Genomic DNA, 19590 nt, shown 5'->3' on the forward strand with positions numbered 1-19590 from the left:
GTATAACATTCTTCACACTTAATGCCACATAAAATTCAGCAGCAAAATCATAAGATATGAGAAACTGTTACAGTGAAGTACAGAACAACAAATGGGTTAAAAGGATGGCACAGTAATTAAATAAAGGTGTTAAAAAACTGCACACAAACATCTTAAAACTTATTTTGCACATGAAAATGTACAATATTATTATGACATGTTAAGAAATAATTTATAATAAAGGATTCTTAGGGAAAAAAAAAAAAAAAGAATACAGAAATATGTGACATCGCATAAAGCTATTAAAACTGCAGTGCAAAGCATCATTGCAGGTGAAAAGGCAAAAACCATAGCATGTTATAATCTAGGTAATTATGTATTATCACAACCACCTTCATAGAAATCTGAAAATTTTCAGAATGTGCCAAATTCTGGCAACAGGAATTACAAAAATTCTTCAGACTACCATACTCAAAACAATCATTCAGTCAAGCAACATCACCATTTTAGCATGCATTCTTTTTGTATTCTTGTTTCCAACAGTTTTTGTAAACATCTGATCCTATTTTTTGCATTAAACTTGATTTTAAAATATGTACTAGTGGCACTTGCCAGGAATGGAAGAAACTGTGATAAACTTTCAGCAGGAATTCAGAATTTTGCGCCAGAATTTCTAATGGAAAGGAAGAGGAAATGCATTTGGTAGATAGCCAATATTGTGAAGATTTGCACAACGCTGAGTCTATGGAGTTCTGTGAGGTTTTGTAAGCGAAAGCAAACCTGTGTATCTGAGCAGAACAGCATAAAAAAAAGAGACAAAGATTTAGAGAAGAATGTAAGTGTTTTATTTTTTAATGTATCACATAATCCTTATTTTATAATTGAAACCTGAATTTTAAATTAATAAAGTATGCAGAGTTGCCAATTCTCCCAGTTTCCTACCATACTCCTGCCAACCCAATTTACAAAATATTTTTTCCAAGTTTCTCTTGTTCTTAAAATTTCTCACTATTTTTATGTAGCTTGGCTTAATACTTCATTATTTGCATCCAGAAAAGTGACTTACAGCATCTGAAAGCACGTATTTTTTTCCCTAGATTATGTATGAAAGAAAAGAAAGTCATTTCATCATTAAGACATTATGGTGCACTTCTGCTTTGTAAGTTAGAGCACATGTCCAAAAACATCGTGTTTCAGTTCTCCAATGAGCATCTGGTGCCACTGCGTGCCTTCTGGTGTATATTAGACAATGAGCACTCGGCAAGATCAAGGTTTTTATTTGTTCGTCTTGCTGTTGAATGCTGTGTCACATGGTTTTGAGAAATTGTCTAAGAAATTATGGTCTTTTGTCCTATTTACGTCTGCAAAAATTTTTTGAAAGGCAAAAAAATCAAAAATGAAGTAGATATCAAACAAGCACCAGCTCAATTTTTGGCATCAAAAGTTACATCATTTTTCAAAAATGGGATATACAAATTGCCCTCATGCTGACAAGAAGTCATTAATAATAATACCAATTATATTATTTTAATAAAGTTTATTGATGGTAAGAAAAATTTGTAATTTGTTTTATTCCAAAAATGAACAGAACTTTCCGGTAGATCGTATATATATAACTTTTTTTTAAGTGTGTCCTAATCTATGTAATGCTTAAGTAAAATTAGCTTTGCGGAAATTTTGGGTAGTGTAATGATACACTCATGTCCCTGTACCTGTTAGAGACTGTTTGCAAATTGAGGGCAGAATTTCTTAATGTTAAAAAAAAAAAAAAAAAAAAAAAAAAAAAAAAAAAAAGCAGTCCTCTAGAGAAGGGGTTACCAACTTTCTCTCTCTCTCTCTCTCTATATATATATATATGTATACATGATCAACTTTTTTTAAAGTGTGTCCTAATCATTAAAATCCTGATATTTAAAACATTCAACCTTGTATTTTGTATACTAATAAATGACAATGGGGAAGAGAGTGTTAAATAGCATGATATTTTGTTAATAATATTTATTAATTTAAAAGTAGCCATAGAGAAAACACACCTTAAAATTTTATTTCATTACCTTATTATTTATGGGAATTCTGTGTCTGCATGTCTCCAAGCATTCATAATTTGGTGAGTATCCATTTATAATGACAATGAGTCTTCAGTATGTAAATCATTAAATAATGGATGATATTTAGTCTTTGTAAAATTTAAATATGTAAAAGCTGCTTCACATTAATACCTAGATCCAAAATAAGAATAGACATATTTATTGTACAGTAAAAAGTCGTTAATCCGGACTCGGGACTTCGGCGATTCCAGATTATCGATTTTTCCAGATTATATATCATCAGTTTAAATCTGGTAAGATGGCATGCAGAAATTATAAAATTAAAAATATGAAACCGTAATTTATGAAATAAAGAACTATGATGTAAAGGGTATCAAAATTTACAAAAAGAAAAAGCTTAATATTTATTTGTTTACTTTATTAAACATTTATTTCAATGTAAGTTGATCAAGTTGCTTCATTTTATGTGATAATACTTTCTCTTTAATTCTATTAAACAGACATAATTTCTTGTTTAGTTACAAAGTTCCGCTGTTCAAGTCCTATAATTGCTGAGTCGAGAATGCCGACTAATTTGTCAATCGAAATTTTTTCGTTTTCAATAACCTCTGCGTCACTTTCTTCACTATTGGAAGTGAATTATAATGACGAGGAATTTGATTTAAATCATATCAAAGATGGAGTACATCGAGATGAAATACTACATTTAGTAAGGAATTATAAGCCAAATAAAAAACATCTGCCCTGAAGATATGGATAGGGCTGACAGATCAACTTCCAATTTATTGCGCGCCGCATCGTTTCCCTCCCCCCTGCAGAGCAGCGTGAAATTGATAAACATATTTCGGAATGATTAGATAATCAAAGGATATGCCTTTATCCATTTTTTGCAGCAATTCCACTTTCTGTTTAATGGACTTCGAAACATACTTTTGCTTTGTAGATCCTTCACATATCAGTAAATATATATCGGAAATTCTATTTGACATAATCGAAAGTTCAAGCTTTACTTTTATAAAATTGCTCTAACAGTCTGCAAAAAATAATAAGCCGGATCCATTTCAAAGATTAAGGAACAACACAATCTGAAACATTAACTGAATTAGATAATTTTAGCTTAGCTTATACCGTCCGTCATACATTAAATGCGCACGCGTCAACGCAAAGCATGGGCAGAAAGTTTGTAGTTTTGAGGTCCGGATTATGGGTGTCCGAATTAACGACTGTTGACTGTATTTGCTTTCTCATTTGACGTATTTCTAAAAATATTTCACAGGTTCTCTGACTTGTAAGCTTAGATCCATTTGTAGAGTAATAATTTTTGTTTTCTAAGCCATTTTTTTCACTATTCAGAAATTTTTGCACAATATATTTTATATTGATTTTAATCCTTTTTAAAAGATGAAGACAGATATACTGCACAATACTTAACTTTTTCAAAAGCTTGAAGTCTTTAATCACCTTTTTAATTTCTGTAATGCATATTTCAGTGTCATAATTACATGTTGTTTTTGTAGATGATTGGGACATGTTTGGAAAGAGATTCAAATTGTCTTGTTGAAGGTGCTCTATATAACTGAAATAATCAGAAGTATTAAAGCTATATTTTGCCTTAATACTTCTGATAATTTCAGTTATTGTCTTGCTTTTTATTTTACAGTTCTAAATGTAAGCTTGTAATTTCATTGTAAAATTTAGAAGAATTACTAAGTCATCGAGCCAAGTTGCAAGGTTTAGGTTATTAACACATCAAATTATTTGATATATGTTATCACAATTTTGTTTTGTTTTGTTTTGTTGTTGTTTGTTTTTGTTTGTTTGTTTTGTTAGCTCTGACCGGAAAGTAAATGAAATGCATGTATCTCAGAACATAAGCTGCTTAAAACTAGAGAGAAATCCTTGGCAGTGATGCCTACCGTTATGCTATTCCTTTACCTAGCTTTCCATTATTAGCCTTTCTCCAGCCAAATTACTCACATAATTAGTTGAAGTTAAGCTAGTGCGTCTAGGCTTTTGCACTTGTAAATCTCCAACAATAAATTAATAATTTTAATTCACATTTGATATTATCTGTCTTGTGCTCGTGAGCACAAGTTTTCTGGGACAGTAGTTGTTCTTATAAACAGGACGATAATTTGCCAGCCAGTCACAATAGGATTGAAGTAATTAATTGAGAATATGAGTTTTATGATTTACAGAGTTTTATGATTTAAATTTGGATGTTTTTATCATGCTACTTAATTATTTTTTTAAAATCTCAATAAATCACAAAATCATCGCAGAAATTTACTTCTACTTAGTCACTTTATATCAGGCATTTCATTAGCTTTTTGGCATTGAATTATAAATCCATTTATGTGGCTTATCATTGCTTCTATCCCATCTGTTTCTATTGAAACTAATTTTAAAAAAGTGATAATTTCAAATTCGTAAGGAAATTTTTAAAAGAATTTAATATAGCTACATTTTTTTGTCTTTGAAATTTATATAGGAAGAGGTGGCATGCTAAACTCAGTTGAATGTAGAAAACTCTTGAAGTGTAAAGCAATGTTGAGAAAAGCTACTGGCATACTTCAAACTTCAGAATTAAATTGAAAATCTGTTGGTGAACGCTGCAAAACAAACGAAGATAGATCAAATCTTTGTAAAAGTTTAAAGTTTCTAGTACAAATAAAATAAAACTTTAAACGGTACTTTTCCGTTTTGCCGGCGCAAGCGATAAAGTCGCCAATAATGGTACAACCAATGCAAACGGAATATTCTCGCTGGTAACCTTTTATGCCACATTTTCAAAACAAGTCGCAGCTTTTTCTTATCAGATTGATTGTTTCTTTCAATACTGGCATACTATAATTACATAGAATTTTTATCAGATAGTTCAGTTTTATGTCTAAGGCCATTTTCGGTAATTAAGTCAATTAGGATGCAATCACAGCTCTTACCCGAAGCCGAAAATATAGAAAAGGTAAAGTCAAGGGTTAAATTCATCAATTCTAATAAGGATACATTAGCGAAGTAAAGCACTGCAGTTTTACATAATTTCTGAGTAAGCTATTCGTACGCATTGAAATATTTCTTGCATTTAAACTTGTGTTCCTAATTAAGATTTAACTTGAAATTAATGTAGATAATTACTGAGAGCATTAGATTTTTGTAGAGTAGTTTACGTGAGATGAGACTGCTTGGGGTCACGTGATATAAACCGGCGAATTAGGATGTTGAACCTTGAAAGCATAGTAAATTCTTAAATTAATGTCTTTTTACAAATTTATTGTCTTTATTTATTGGCTTTTTATAAAGATTTAAGCGACATTAAAATGTTTATGAAGAAATTAAAAGAATTCTTAGAACTAAATTTTTTTAAATATTTTTTATGTGTATACTGTATGTTGTCGCCAATAAAGTCTGCTTGGCGAGATTTGCGCCGGCGAAACGGAAAAGTACCCTTTAAACTTTGGAGTAAGAGTTTAAGTACTTTAAAGTAAGAGTTTAAGTTGTAAGACTTTAGAGTAAGAGTATTTACAACTATGTACTAAAGTTATTAAAACATTTTTTAATAAATTTCAAATTCGTATAAATGTTTAATTTTAGGATTCATTTTAAACTATTGTTTGGGGTATTAATTTTTAGATTAGTTTTTAATTATTGTTTTTCTAGATAAGTTTAAATTAGATGACATAATTTGCAATATACAATTTGCCATGTATTTAAACGTGCTTGTTGCTGACATGAAAAGAGTACCATCTTCTCCAGACCAATAGTATATTTTTGTGTAAATACCTCAGACTATTTTTCAGTATGAGAATTCAGAGTTGTTTTAAGCAAAAGTATGATTTTAATATTATTTTAACTATTTTAATATTATATAAGAATTTTGAAGCTATTTAAACTAGTCAGAACCTGAGACTGCATGTCATAAATGTAAGTCATAGCTTCTTATGGACCACTTTTTAATATGAGTGCGGTTGCTATGGATATCACCAAGAAATTAAAAAGTGCTGGGCCTCTACTACTGTCCCACATGTGCATCTCATTCTGTTTAAAGAGCTGTGTATTTATTGCCACAATAAATACATAGTCATGTATGAGCTGGTTGGTACTGAACATGCTAATTTTTATGTTGTTCAGATTTATGTATAAATTAATAAAGTTCTTTATTTCATATTAAAACACCAGCTGCAGTAAACTGTCAGAATTGCTAAAGTTTTAAGCAATGGCTGAGTATTCTGAAGTTTATATGTGCATATATATATCAGCTAAATTATTTTTTTAACTGATTATGGATATTGTGTACGAAATTCATACCATAAATAAAATTTTTATGTATTGTTTAATCAAGGATAGTGAAGCTGATATAATATAATGCTGGATATTGTATTTAATGTGCATAGAAATCTATTTTTTTTTCATATACTTTTACACTTATAAATATATAAATTTTCACTTAAATGTTGTCATTATTATTGCTTGATATGCCTGTATAATTATGCATAATATTTCATCAGTAACCTAACATAGCATCTCACAGTCACTTATTCAAAACATGTTTTAAAATTTTTTTCAGGCTTTCTCAATGAATTTGGACGAATTGAGTGTTAAGGCTGTATATCACGATAATGCACAGGTATTTGATTGCAAAAGAAAGGACTTTTTAACAGAGATATCAAAACGTTTTGGTGTGAATGAAAATGAAATATTAATTTTTGAATCTTCGAAAAACTCTAGGAGACAAATCTCAGTTGATAGTTTAAAACCAGTTTCTAAAGTAGAAATTATGCAAAGGACTTCTCCTCCTAGATTTTTAAATGGCCAAAGGTACTATATAAATCTTGGTGTTATGCTAATATAAATGTTTTTAGTGTTAATTGCATTTATCTTATAAATGGATGATATTAAATCTTATAAATGTATATCTCTTTAAAATCACTGTACTAAATGAAAATAGAGAAATTTGTCTTTTGTTTTCTTTCTTGTGAAAAATTCATAAATGTGAGAAATTAAGTAATAAAATCCAAGGAAATGCTTAATACATTAGAATGCAAATAAAAAAAAGTAACATTGCATTTATCATATAAAAGGTGATTCAACTTTAATAAAACCACTGTACAAAATGGAAATAAAGAGAAATTTTTCTCTTGTTTTACTTTTTGCGAAAATTTTTAAATACAGTAAATCATAAACTAGGTAATAAAATCCAGGAGAATACTTAGTACATTAGAATGCAAATAAAATAAAGGTTTTTAACTCTTAGTGTGAAATAAAAAGTATATTATGAATTAAGCATATTTTTAAATTCCTGACAACTATTGAATTTTATCTTTATTTTCCTCTTGCAGTATATTTTGTTTAGATGAAGTGTATTTGAGTTGCATTGTTAGGATATTCAGTACTTACGTATTAACGCAACCAGGCCAAAATTCGCATAAATTGCCGAATTTGGCGACCCTACTTACGGCAACCCTACGTGTTATACGTAGTTTTGTAAAAAGAGCATGTGGAGATTCACAAAATTTTCCTGCATTTTCGTGCAAATTTTTGTAATTTATGAGAAAATAGCAGTGTACATAGATAAAGTCAAGAGTGTGCGCAATGCCATTTTTGTGCAATTCTGGGATGTTTTTTTAAGTAAAAATAAGTCGACGTGTACATGGTTATGGCGAATACGGTTTTGAATCAGTGCTAAAAGCAATAGCCAAAAGATTTCTGCCGAAAAAATAATTTTGCAACTTATTCAAATTCAAAACCGGAAGGGTTTAATTGCTATTTTATATTTTAAAACAAAATAATATAAAAAACTGTATTAAAAATTATCTGTAATTAATAAATGTACATTTTCTTTCTATTCATACTTTTTTACTCAAACTTACAAATAGCGCCAACCTGGTTGCAATAATACGTAAGTACAGGATATTCCTAGCATTCCTACTGATAGAACATTAGATTATTTGTAAGCTTTCAAGGTCTGCTTTCAAGATGCACTGAAATATGCAGAAAAGAGATAACACTGCACACTGTTTAGATTAAAAAGCTAGGATAAACTATGTCATTGATATTCCTTTTGTAATTTGCAAGATGCTTTTTTTAAGAACATTGTATTTAGTGGAAAATAAGACCTTCCTTACAATTTAGGATAAATTAAACAAAAATGTAGATGAATATTTGCTTTGCTTAGCAGTAATTTTCTTAACCTAAAGTCCCCTTCTTCCATTCAAATTTTCTTGAAATAACATTACCTGCTAGTGATACATTATTATCTGTCTGTTTTCAGGCAGCTGAAAAATCACTCAGCTAGACATAGTAAATCTAATTAGCAGTGCTGTTTATAATGTAATTACCACTGTGGTTTAAACAGTGTGATTATTGTATGTAATATAATAGTTGAGCTCCTTTGTCTCATTCTACAGTTTACTTAGAAACCAATTATAAAACTCTATGAAATTTCAATAAAAAGATATAGGGAAAAAAAGGTATTATTCTCAAGCAAATGTTGCAATCATATTTGTGCATATTTTGCTCATATTATTTAAATTTTTATACATGTGGGATTTGTAAAAGAAAATTCAGTTCATCGTGATTCTTTCATATTCAAGTATTGTATATGTAATGAAAACTCAGGCATAAAATGTATATGTATTTGCTTAACAGTTATAGCTCGTTGTTTATTAATCACTAGATAGTAAATTTAAAAAGCTCTAGCTATTTTGGCTAATTAGCCCCGAGTTATTTGACAGTAAAAAATTAGGATCTTTGATTTTGAATCTTTAACAGTCACTTGAAAACTATTTTATCCTCCTTTGCTCTCTTTTGACATGTTGCCAGAGTTATGAAATTGAAAGGGTGTAGAAAATACATAAGGTATCAACTTCATAGGTAAAAATTGAGCTGAATTGTCCCACCAGTGGAGGAATTTAGCCAATTTTTTATGGTTTGAGGTGTGAAGCTGCTGTATACTAGCAATGCCACAGAATATGAGCCTGGGGATAGAATCCAAATTGGTCAACTAGACTGAGACTGGATCTGAAGCCTAAAAATTTACTTAGATTACTTTAAATAATTTTAGCTACAGCGACTGCTATCGATCTATGTACACTTCTGATACATCTAAGCCAAGCAATCTTTCATCGTTATCTTCAATAAAAAATAATTTGTTTAATTTTTTCTTCATAGTCATCCATGGTTAAAGCCTTTCTTCAATTAATTTTAATTTTGCTATCTTAACAGATAGATCTAAAGCATTTCCCTCATTACTAAATTCGTTACACGCTAACCTCCAATGCTATGTTCAACCTTTTTTTAAACTAATTAAAAGATTTCTATGAGCTTTCATAATCAACACAAAACTTAACTCAATAAGCAGTGAACTCAGAAGGAAAGAAACTGTTCGCTTACTCAGCTTAAAAATGCAGATGAATCCTGTTGGTCGATTGATGGTGTGTACAGTATCGGCGTAAAGACATTAAATCAGAAAAAGATTTCATTCACAAAATTCACAAACGTTTATTTGAAGACAATCACAAACGAGAATCATTTACATCTCCTCAGACGAATATATAGCATTTCTAAAAACTTTCATAAAAATATATTATTCAATAAACAAGTGTCTAATATTTTTCTAGTATACTTTCTCTACGATGCAAAATAAAACTCTCTTGCTACCAATAAACACTAGTCACAAAACTCTTAACAATCATTCTAAAATTTTTTAATTAACGGAAAAAAAAGCATTTGATCTACTGTCATTAAAACATAATTGACAAGATTTTGTTTATACTCTTGCTCACGTGTTGGATGGGGAAATGTAAAGATATAATTTCTGACAGTTATTTAACAGAAGTAACAAAGAAATATTTATTCATATATTCTTATTATTTATGTTCATTATTCATAAATAAGCATTAGAGATCATGCATATATATAAATTATAATGTAATGATAATCTGTTAATTAAGAATATTGTGGATCTGTGCCATTTCCATCACTAGGAGGATAAAAAGCCAAAAATGTCAGCCTTTTTTTACTATACAATTTTTATTTTAAAAATGATTATCATAGCATGAGGCTTTGAAGCTGATTATTGACTAAAATATCTATAAAGCTGTGCATCATTTATGGAAAAAGTTAAAAATATGCCAATTTTTGCATCAAAGGATAAAAACTACAAATCTGAAAAAATAATAATGATCTTCCTATTTTGTATTGAATGGCATGCAATATTACCATGAACGCAGGCCCGTGGTAGGTAGGCTGAAATGGCAAAGCACTGTATAGTTCATTGTCTGTCTTAAAAAATTTCTGTCTTGGATGGTCAAGGATTTGGTTTCAATTTCTCTTTTGGAGAAATGAGTATCTGCATTCTGTGTTGTCACTTAACTACCAGTTATTTAAGTTGAAAGGACTGAAGCACTTTTTAATGTATATTAAATTAGTGTGAGAATTCTTTTGATTTCTAATGAAGACAAGAAAAATATCTTAATTCCTGTAAGTTGCCAAATCTAAATGTTTTTAAATTAACTGCATTTGGTAATTTAGACATGTTAATTTGAGTGCTCTAATTAGCAACTTGATACAGAGGTTACAAAATGTGTGTTGGAGACCATTTTCATAGGTACTGTTAAAATCTAAAACTGCTGTTGAGACAGCGTATTAAATTTTTATTCCAAAGGGGCTTTGTCCCTGAAAGACTGTTGTTTCTGCTTTGTGATTTTGTGTTGAAAAGTTTAAAAGGCTGTATTACTTTTTAAATCGTTGCCATCAAATACTATCACCCTGTATTATATTTAAAAATATTAAATAATGAAGAATCTGTATGATGTTTCTCGCATTGCGATAAAACAACGGTACGTAGAGCTATCCAATTTTGAATGACGTAATCCTACTGCGAATATGAAAGTCCTAATTTGAAATTTGGAATTTGTTATATTATTGACTTCATATTTTGTAAAACTTTAATGGATTTTTGATTAACAAATTCAACGATTTAAAAGCGAGGAATGGCAACACTACGAGGGGAGTGAACTTTTTTATCTCCAGCGCGCAGAACTGTGTATCGGAAATTCTAGAGATATGCTCATTTTAAAATTATTTTGGGACTTTGCTGTTGAATTGAATTTTATAGTTCAAGGGAAAAGAACATGATATTTAACAGGTAACACACAAAATGTTTAAAAAAACGTGCCTTTGGACGTAATTTAAAATCTGAAACCTTCTTTTTTTTTTTTTTTTTTTTATTTATATATGTGTGTTTAAAAAGTGCATTTGTGTGATTATGTGTGTGCAGTTTTTAAACATTTCATGTCAAAATGTTGAAAAAATAATTAGCATATAGTATTTATTACTTTAGAGTTGTAAGTATTTCCTATTTCACATATCAATAATTTAATTATTTCCAGGCCTAGCTTATCAAATAAAAAAACAGAAGTAGAATTATGCATCATTTCAAAATTAAGGGAGAATCGAGCGTTAAATGGCACTGAGAGAAAATTCTTAATTGAGCTGATTGAGAATGATGTTGAAAAGTATGATTTAAGTCATGTTTTCTTTTAACTGTTTAAAAATTTTCTTTAATTTTCATATATTGGCAGAATTTATTTAATTTTTGAAATCAATTTTGTCTTATTATAGCAAATGTTTACACCAGAATTTTTCGTTTAAAAAGCATTTAAGCATGTAATATTCATATTTGTGATGACTCATCTATTTTTCTTTATTTAAATAATTTTGTTAATAACTTATCTCTTTCTGGGATATCAAGTCATTTGCCATTATGTACAAATATGAAAACTGAATTTTGATTGAAAAAAGAAAGACCTAGAGGTATAAAACATAATACAGTCAAAAGTCGTTAATTCGGACACCCATAATCCAGAATGATCTATAATCCAAACTTCAAAGCTACAAACTTTCTGCGCATGCGTCGCGTTGACACATGCACGTAAGACCTTTACGGCTGCGAATATGCATGTGCGCATGCGCAAAATACGTTTACGAATGCACGTTTAATGTGTAACGGATGGTATAAGCTAAGCTAAAATTATCTAATTCAGTTAATGTTGCAAATTGCGTTGTTCCTTAATCTTCGAATTGGTTTCGGCTTATTATTTTTTGCAGACTGATAGAGCAATTTTATAAAAGTAAGCTTGAATTTTTGATTATGTCAAATAGAATTTCTGATATATATTTACTAATATGTAAAAGATCTACAAAGCGAAAGTACGTTTCGAAGTGCATTAAACAAAAAGTGGAATTGCTGAAAAAAATGGATAAAGGCATATCTTTTGTTTATCTAAACTTTGTTTATCTTTAATGCGGCGGTGCAATGAATTGGAAGTTGATCTGTCAGCACTATCCTTATCTTCAGGGCAGATGTTTTTATTTTATTTGGCTTATAATTTCTTACTAAATGTAGTATTTCATCTCGATGTACTCCATCTTTGATATGATTTAAATCAAATTCCTCGTCATTATAATTCGCTTCCCATAGCGAAGAAAGTGACAGAGGTTATTGAAAACGAAAAAATTTCGATTGACAAATTAGTCAGTATTCTCCACACAGCAATTATAGGACTTGAACAGCGGAACTTTGTAACTGAATAAGAAATTATGTCTGTTTATAGAATTAAAGAGAATGTATTATCACATAAAAAACGAAGCAACTTAAACAACTTACATTGAAAGAAATGTTTAATAAAGTAAACAAATAAATATTAAGCTTTTTGTTTTTTGTAAATTTTGATACCCTTTAGATCGTAATTGTTCTTTATTTCATAAATTACAGTTTCATATTTCTAATTTTATAATTTCTGCATGCTATCTTACCAGATTTAAACTGATGATCTATAATACAGAAAAATCAATAATCCGGAATCACCGAAGTCCCGACGAGTCCGGATTAACGACTTTTGACTGTAGTTATTATGAATTTTGACTTTAATATTGAGCAGGGAAAAGGTTTATACAGTCAAAAGTCATTAATTCGGACACCCATAATCCAGACTTTAAAGCTACAAACTTTCTGTGCATGCGTCGCGTTGACGCATGCTCGTAAGACCTTTACGGCTGCGAATCTGCGTGTGCTCGTGCGAAAAATACATTTACAAATGAACATTTAGTGTATAAAGGAGGGTATAAGCTAAACTAAAATTATCTAATTCAGTTAATGTTGCAGATTGTGTTGTTGCTTATTCTTCGAATTGGATTCGGCTTATTATTTTTTGCAGACTGTTAGAGTAATTTTATAAAAGTAAACTTGAACTTTCAATTATGTCAAATAGAATTTCTGATATATATTTACTAATATGTAAAGGATCTACAAAGCGAAAGTATGTTTGAAGTCCATTAAACAAAACGTGGAATTGCTGCAAAAATTGGGTAAAGGCATATCCTTTGTTTATCTAAACTTTAATGTTTGTTTATCTAAACTTTGTTTATCTTTAACGCCGAGGCAACAAATTGGAAGTTGATCTGTCAGCACTATCCTTATCTTCAGGACAGATGTTTTTATTTTATTTGGCGTATTACTTCGTCTTTGATATGATTTAAATCAAATTCCTCATCATTATAATTATTTCTTCGCTTCCGATAGCGAAGAAAGTGACAGAGGTTATTGAAAACTAATAAATTTCGATTGACAAATTAGTCGGTATTCTCAACACAGCAATTATAGGTCTTGAACAGTGGAACTTTGTAACTGAAGAAGAAATTATGTCTGTTTATAGAATTAAAGAGAATGTGTTATCACATAAAAAACTAAGCAACTTAAACAACTTACATTGAAAGAAATGTTTAATAAAGTAAACAAATAAATATTAAGCTTTTTTTTTTTTTTTTTTTTTTTTTTGTAAATTTTGATACCCTTTAGATCATAATTGTTCTTTATTTCATAAATTACGGTTTCATATTTTTAACTTTAAAATTTCTGCATGCCATCTTACCAGATTTAAACTGATGATCTATAATCCGGAAAAATCGATAAACCGGAATCGCCGAAGTCCCGACGAGTTCAGATTAACGACTTTTGACTGGATTCAAAAATATTTGTCATTGTACATTTAAGTATACAGATATATATCTGAAAATGTTTCCAGACAATTAAGCTAGTATAAATACTAAAAGAAAAGGAATCAAGATACAAATTACAAGAGTCATTTTAGAATTATAATCAAGAAAATACCATTTACTGATAACTTTTTGTAGTTATCAAAAACATTTTTTTACTGATTTCTTAAAATTAATTCTTATATTGAGCATATTAAATTTGACTTTTACTTGGTATCTCTTTTCGTTTTTTAGTAGATCATCAAAACAAAATCTTATGACTGAAAAGAGAGATAAAAATGTAACCGTTTGCAATAAAAAAGTTCAAGTTAGTTCTCCGACCCTGACTACAGATGCTATAACACAAACAGGTATTTTTTTGCTAATTTTAATTTTTTATATTATGTACATATAAATCTGTCTGTGTCTACTAGTTTCGAATTGCAAAATTAAGAGTATTAATTATTAAAGTCATGCTGCAAAATTAGATAATTATAGTAATTAAATCAATAAAAATGGCAAACTTACTAACAGAAATAATACTTAATTAACAAAATTGAAACAAAAGCAAAACAGAATAATAATAATAAATTGTTAAAAATTCTTTTTTAAAGAGCAAGCAAATAATTTTCAACGAAGCCACATTTCTGATTTATATCTGGATGACCATCTAAATTCATGAAATGAATCATAAAAATCAATAAAGAGTAATTTAAAATGTGATTAGTTAAAATTACTTTATTTTCAAACTTGATTATTAGTTTATTTTTAAGCTACTAACATTTTAAATCACTTCCTATTGATTTTTTCGATTTATTGCATGAATTAACTTTGATAATGATCCAAATTTAAATCAGAAATGTGGCTTTGCTGAAAATTTTTCATACTGCCCCTTGAAAAAGACCAAAAAAATTTTTAACTATTTGATAGTATTTTGTCTTATTTCAATTTTGTTGTTTAAATATTCTTTGTATTACATTGTCATTTTAATTGATTAATTATTTCTTGATATACCCTGTTGTAAAATACATATATATATATATATATAATATGCACCCTGAAAAAATTGAGTCACAACTACAAAATGCGGCATGCAAATATGGTTTGGCAAATTCCGTAAATAATTTAACTTGCAGCACCAATCAGCATTGTGGAGGGATGCAACATATGTCTGAAGGTGAATGTTAAAGGGTAGGTGCAGTGATTGACGAGCATTCGACTGGCCTCCAAGTGTTGCACTATGAGCTCCTGCCAGTGGGCCATACCATCACAGCAGGCCTGTACTCGCAGAAGTTGGAAAGTGTGCATCAGGCACTGATGCATGAAGAGCCAGCATTGGTCAAACTTAAGGGTGTACTCCTTCCTCCATGATAATGAAAGGCCGCATGTGACTCGGGAGGCCATAGACACCATCCATCGACTGGGCTGGGAGACACTACCCATTCACCATACACACCAGACCTCATGCCAACAGATGACCACCTTTTCCACTTCTTGCACAACCATCTTCGTGGGAAATCCTTCAACAACCGGCCAAACCTCAAAAAAGCACTCATGGACTTCTTTGCGTCCAAGAAAGCTCTCATGGAAGTTCTTTGCATCCTGAGTTTTACCACGATGGCATCACACAGTTAGCCACCTGTAGGCAAAAGGCACTAGATGCTGATGGTGATTACTTTGAGGATTAGTGATGATTATTATTTGTTTTATGATTTTTTTTGTTCTGACTGTCCAAAACGCCAAGAATCTTTTTCTTTACTTTGTAGAAAAAAGAATCACACTGCCGAGGCATTTGCAGATGTTTTCAAGTTTTACACAAACATTTGACTGACAAAATTAATTGAATTAAAAAAAATGTATAAGCTGTATTTGATACTTTAGATCAGGGGTTCTCAACCAGTGGTACGCAAGAGAAAAATAGGTGGCACATAAAGAAAGAAGTATTTTTAACCATTAAATTCAAAAATTAAAACCCCAACATCCTGATTGAGTTTTTTTCTAACACTCGTAAATTTCTGCTATCTGAGCTTTGTTCATGAGTGGTAGTAGTAGTACTTTGTAGTGGTGGTACTAAAAGTTTGAAATTTTTGTTTAGATGGTATGTGTTAGCCAAAAAGTTGAGAATCGCTGCTTTAGATCATGCCTACAATCTATTTTGAATTCCCTTCCAAGTATGAAGTATGAATTTAGAACAAATACTATGGCTCATATTAATATTTTTATTTTTATGGTGGATCATTGTTAACTGTGTGGTGCTGTTAATTTTTAAATGAACTTTTGAACTCAATATAATTTGTGTAAAATATAGCATTATTTCTTCTCTTTTTTGGATTTTCTTCTTCTCTATTTTGGATGAAAAATGAGTTGCATATGTTGAGTACTTTTGCGATATTGTACAAATATCTCTGAGGAAATTTCAGCATTTTGTTTTATTTGTTATGATAAGAATAAATTTTATTCACTTTTCATCGGACTTGTACATTCAATTTATTATGAACCCGTACGCATGCAACAATGTCATACATACATACTGAAAAACGTCACTCAGAAAGCTCTAAAAATGAATTTGCATTTTACTGCCACATGAATAAGAAATCATCATGAAAAACATAATTTTATTAAGCAGATAGTGGTTTGAATGTTCATGTGATCTTTGTCTGATAGCTATTTTATTTATACGCTGGACCAAAAGTCACTTTACATTATTATTTTTTTTTTTTACTTTTGAATATTTAATAATTTTCTTTTTAACATTATAATATACATATCTTGGAGATTTGTGTGACCTAAACATGAAAGATAACATATTTTAAATGGCCCCTGTTAGTTGAGCTGAAAGACGGTATTCGTCTGAAAATTTGAATGACAAACTGAGTCACTTTGCAGGCAGTTATGGCGAGTACCATAGAAAGAGTTCACCTTTGTACAGGGAAAAACGAGGGTCTTTTAAAAGATGTTATCCTTCATTTTAAGTCAGAAAAATCTGTAAAATGTGTATACTGTTATGTTAAAAGTTAGCAAATAAAAGTCGAGTTATTTCATTTTTAAATGATAGACTTTTGGCATACCCTGTATTCACTTTAAGCACTCGCACTTTGAGAAATCTGTCAACAGCAACTCTCAGTTGGAATAATTGCACACTTTCTTGTTTGCAAATATCAATTCTTTTCATGGATTTGGAATGCTATGTTTGTTATTTCACACCAGTATTTGAATTTAGTACTGAGTGATACCTTATTAACTGAAAAGTTATTGTATATTGAAAAATAGCGATTGAAAATAGATATTGAAAAATATTGATAAAATGTATTGTATATTGGAAACATTTGTATTAACAGTTTTTCCTTATTCTTAGAATCAGTGGAACCAAAGGAATTAACAGGAGCTAATCATAGTAAGAAAAGAAAAAATGACCAGGTCGAATTACAAATCAAACGCATTGCTAGAAACGGAAATCTTGATAGAGCTGAGGTTACTAGGTTGTTAGCTGAGTCATATGACAATAGAAGACACTTCATTCTTCATGATCTCCCTCTTGTACAGCATGTAAAAGAAAAATACCCTCTTCTTTTTACATTTGAAGAAGTAAGTTTTTAATTTTTTATACAAAGGTGAAAGAAGATTTTTTTTAAATTAATTCAATATGTTCTTTGGAGTGCAAACAATTTTAATATTGTCTTTTAAAAAACAAAGCAAAAAAAAAAAAAAAAAAATAATAATAATAATAATAATAATAAGATTTTAAGTATTCCAATGTAATTTCCTTACTGCTACTATTTGATTTTGTCCAGAATTTTGTAATTTAGTAACTAAGCATAATTTCATAAAATGCTGAGATTAAAATTGAATAAATACTTGAGCTTCTTTGAATTAAATGCTGTGTGTAGTAGCATACATCTATTGTCTTTGTCCTTTAATGTGCGTTATGAACTTTCTTTTAATATTGTAATCATTTTCTGTGTAAAATAAATAAAGGGTCAGCAAAAAAAGAAAAGATATAATGCATATATATACTTTCTGTAATTGGTCTGATGTTAAATTGGGGGGAAGCATCCCTGCCCTTCCTTAGCAGTAAAAGAATTTTTTAAGTCTCATCTTTCTAGAAACATCCAAAACAGCTTCGAGGCAGGATTACCGAAAGCTCACAGGCATCAGTCGGGTAGCATTTTTGTGATGTATCGGTTAGTACTAGTCTATTTCGTCATGTGTTTTGCCTTAGCTTTTTAGAGGCAATTTTTTTTTTTTCAATAAAAAAATTTTCATGAAATTTTCCTCTTTCTAAATGCATTCAGAAAACAGAAAATGGACTGTTCTAAATTTTAAAATAGATTTGTCCATGTAGTGATTGCTTTTTTATTACTAAGAAGGAAAACCCTTGCAAACTACTTGTAAAGATCATTAACAATTGAACTTATGCCAGCTTAATGCAACGACCGACAAATCGCAGTGAAGCAAGTATGACTTCATATGCAGTCTACAATTTCACTGAATCTGCTGAACATTCAGCTGCTTGAATTATTTATGCATGACTTGAGGCCTAAGAAGTAAGAGAGACAACAATAAGAGTAGATGAGATTCAAGTTATGGGGAACTAAAAATGAAGATGTCTTATTAGATGATATAATGTTAAATGTCGGCCTATTACAGAGGTTACGAACAACATGAACGAAGTGTGTTAGTAAGCAGAATACACATATATACAGTATATACAATAATATTTCTTTCCTAAATAAAAATTATGCAATAATTCAGTTCTCTCAATATTAACTTTTGAAGTTGTATCATAATGGCCAAAGTTGGTAGGTAAAAATGAGTATGCCCGATTCAGACACTTTAATAGAGTTGCTTATTTTTATATCAAGAATAGAAAATGAACTGCCGTATGACAGATTAATAAATATACAATGCCTAACATGTAAATAGTATTCTGAGGGTGTAAATAGCATTTCAGGAAAAAAAGTAGCTCCAGTGTGGCGAGTAGGGCGAATCACTCTATTTCCTGACAGAGAAAGAAAATTTCATTAGTGGGAGGAGCAAAATGACTTTATATGGGAATGAATGTAGCATGATTTGTTGAGCTAAGTAGTAATGAAATGTGAAGTATTAGAAATTAATAAATGAATAATTAATTAATTAATTAATAATGAAGTATTAGAAATCTGAAAGTATTGGGAAGAGCGAGACTCGTGGTCGGCTAACTGTCCGTGTCGACTAAGTGTTCTTGTCAGCTAAATGTCCTGTTGACTAAGTGTCCTGTTGGTTAAGTGTCCGCGACCAAGTTTAATGTAGAAAATGAAACTATTTAAATTATTAATGTAACAGTACTACATTGCTATAACAGCTAATAGTACAGACAGGTTAAAAAAATAGTTTCTTTGTCCCTCTGTGTAAAAAAATTGCCAACTTTATATGAAATACTGGCTAAATGGGAGAAAACAGGAATGTAAGATATGAGTTTAAATCTCTAGGTCCATAACATGAGAAATCTACAGGTTTTTCTCCTGCTTTATGAAAGTAGTATTATTTATTC

The 19590-nt window shown here is 30.0% G+C and overlaps 1 protein-coding gene across 1 annotated transcript in view; it reads left to right on the forward strand.

Moving 5' to 3' along the window:
• Nucleotides 1–699: 699 nt before the first annotated feature.
• Nucleotides 700–19590, forward strand: part of LOC118195292 (uncharacterized) — a 43973-nt gene continuing 25082 nt past the window's right edge. Inside the window, exons 1-5 of the mRNA XM_085808550.1 lie at nucleotides 700–814; nucleotides 6592–6842; nucleotides 11417–11542; nucleotides 14316–14431; nucleotides 17416–17645. Of these exons, the coding sequence (XP_085664676.1) occupies nucleotides 6601–6842; nucleotides 11417–11542; nucleotides 14316–14431; nucleotides 17416–17645 (714 nt within the window). The 5' untranslated portion in view covers nucleotides 700–814; nucleotides 6592–6600. The remainder of the gene's footprint in view (nucleotides 815–6591; nucleotides 6843–11416; nucleotides 11543–14315; nucleotides 14432–17415; nucleotides 17646–19590) is intronic.

The sequence above is a fragment of the Stegodyphus dumicola genome, chromosome 1 (assembly GCF_044657685.1).
Source record: "Stegodyphus dumicola isolate Sdum_Otavi_A_Nest chromosome 1, ASM4465768v1".
Lineage (NCBI taxonomy): Eukaryota > Metazoa > Arthropoda > Arachnida > Araneae > Eresidae > Stegodyphus > Stegodyphus dumicola.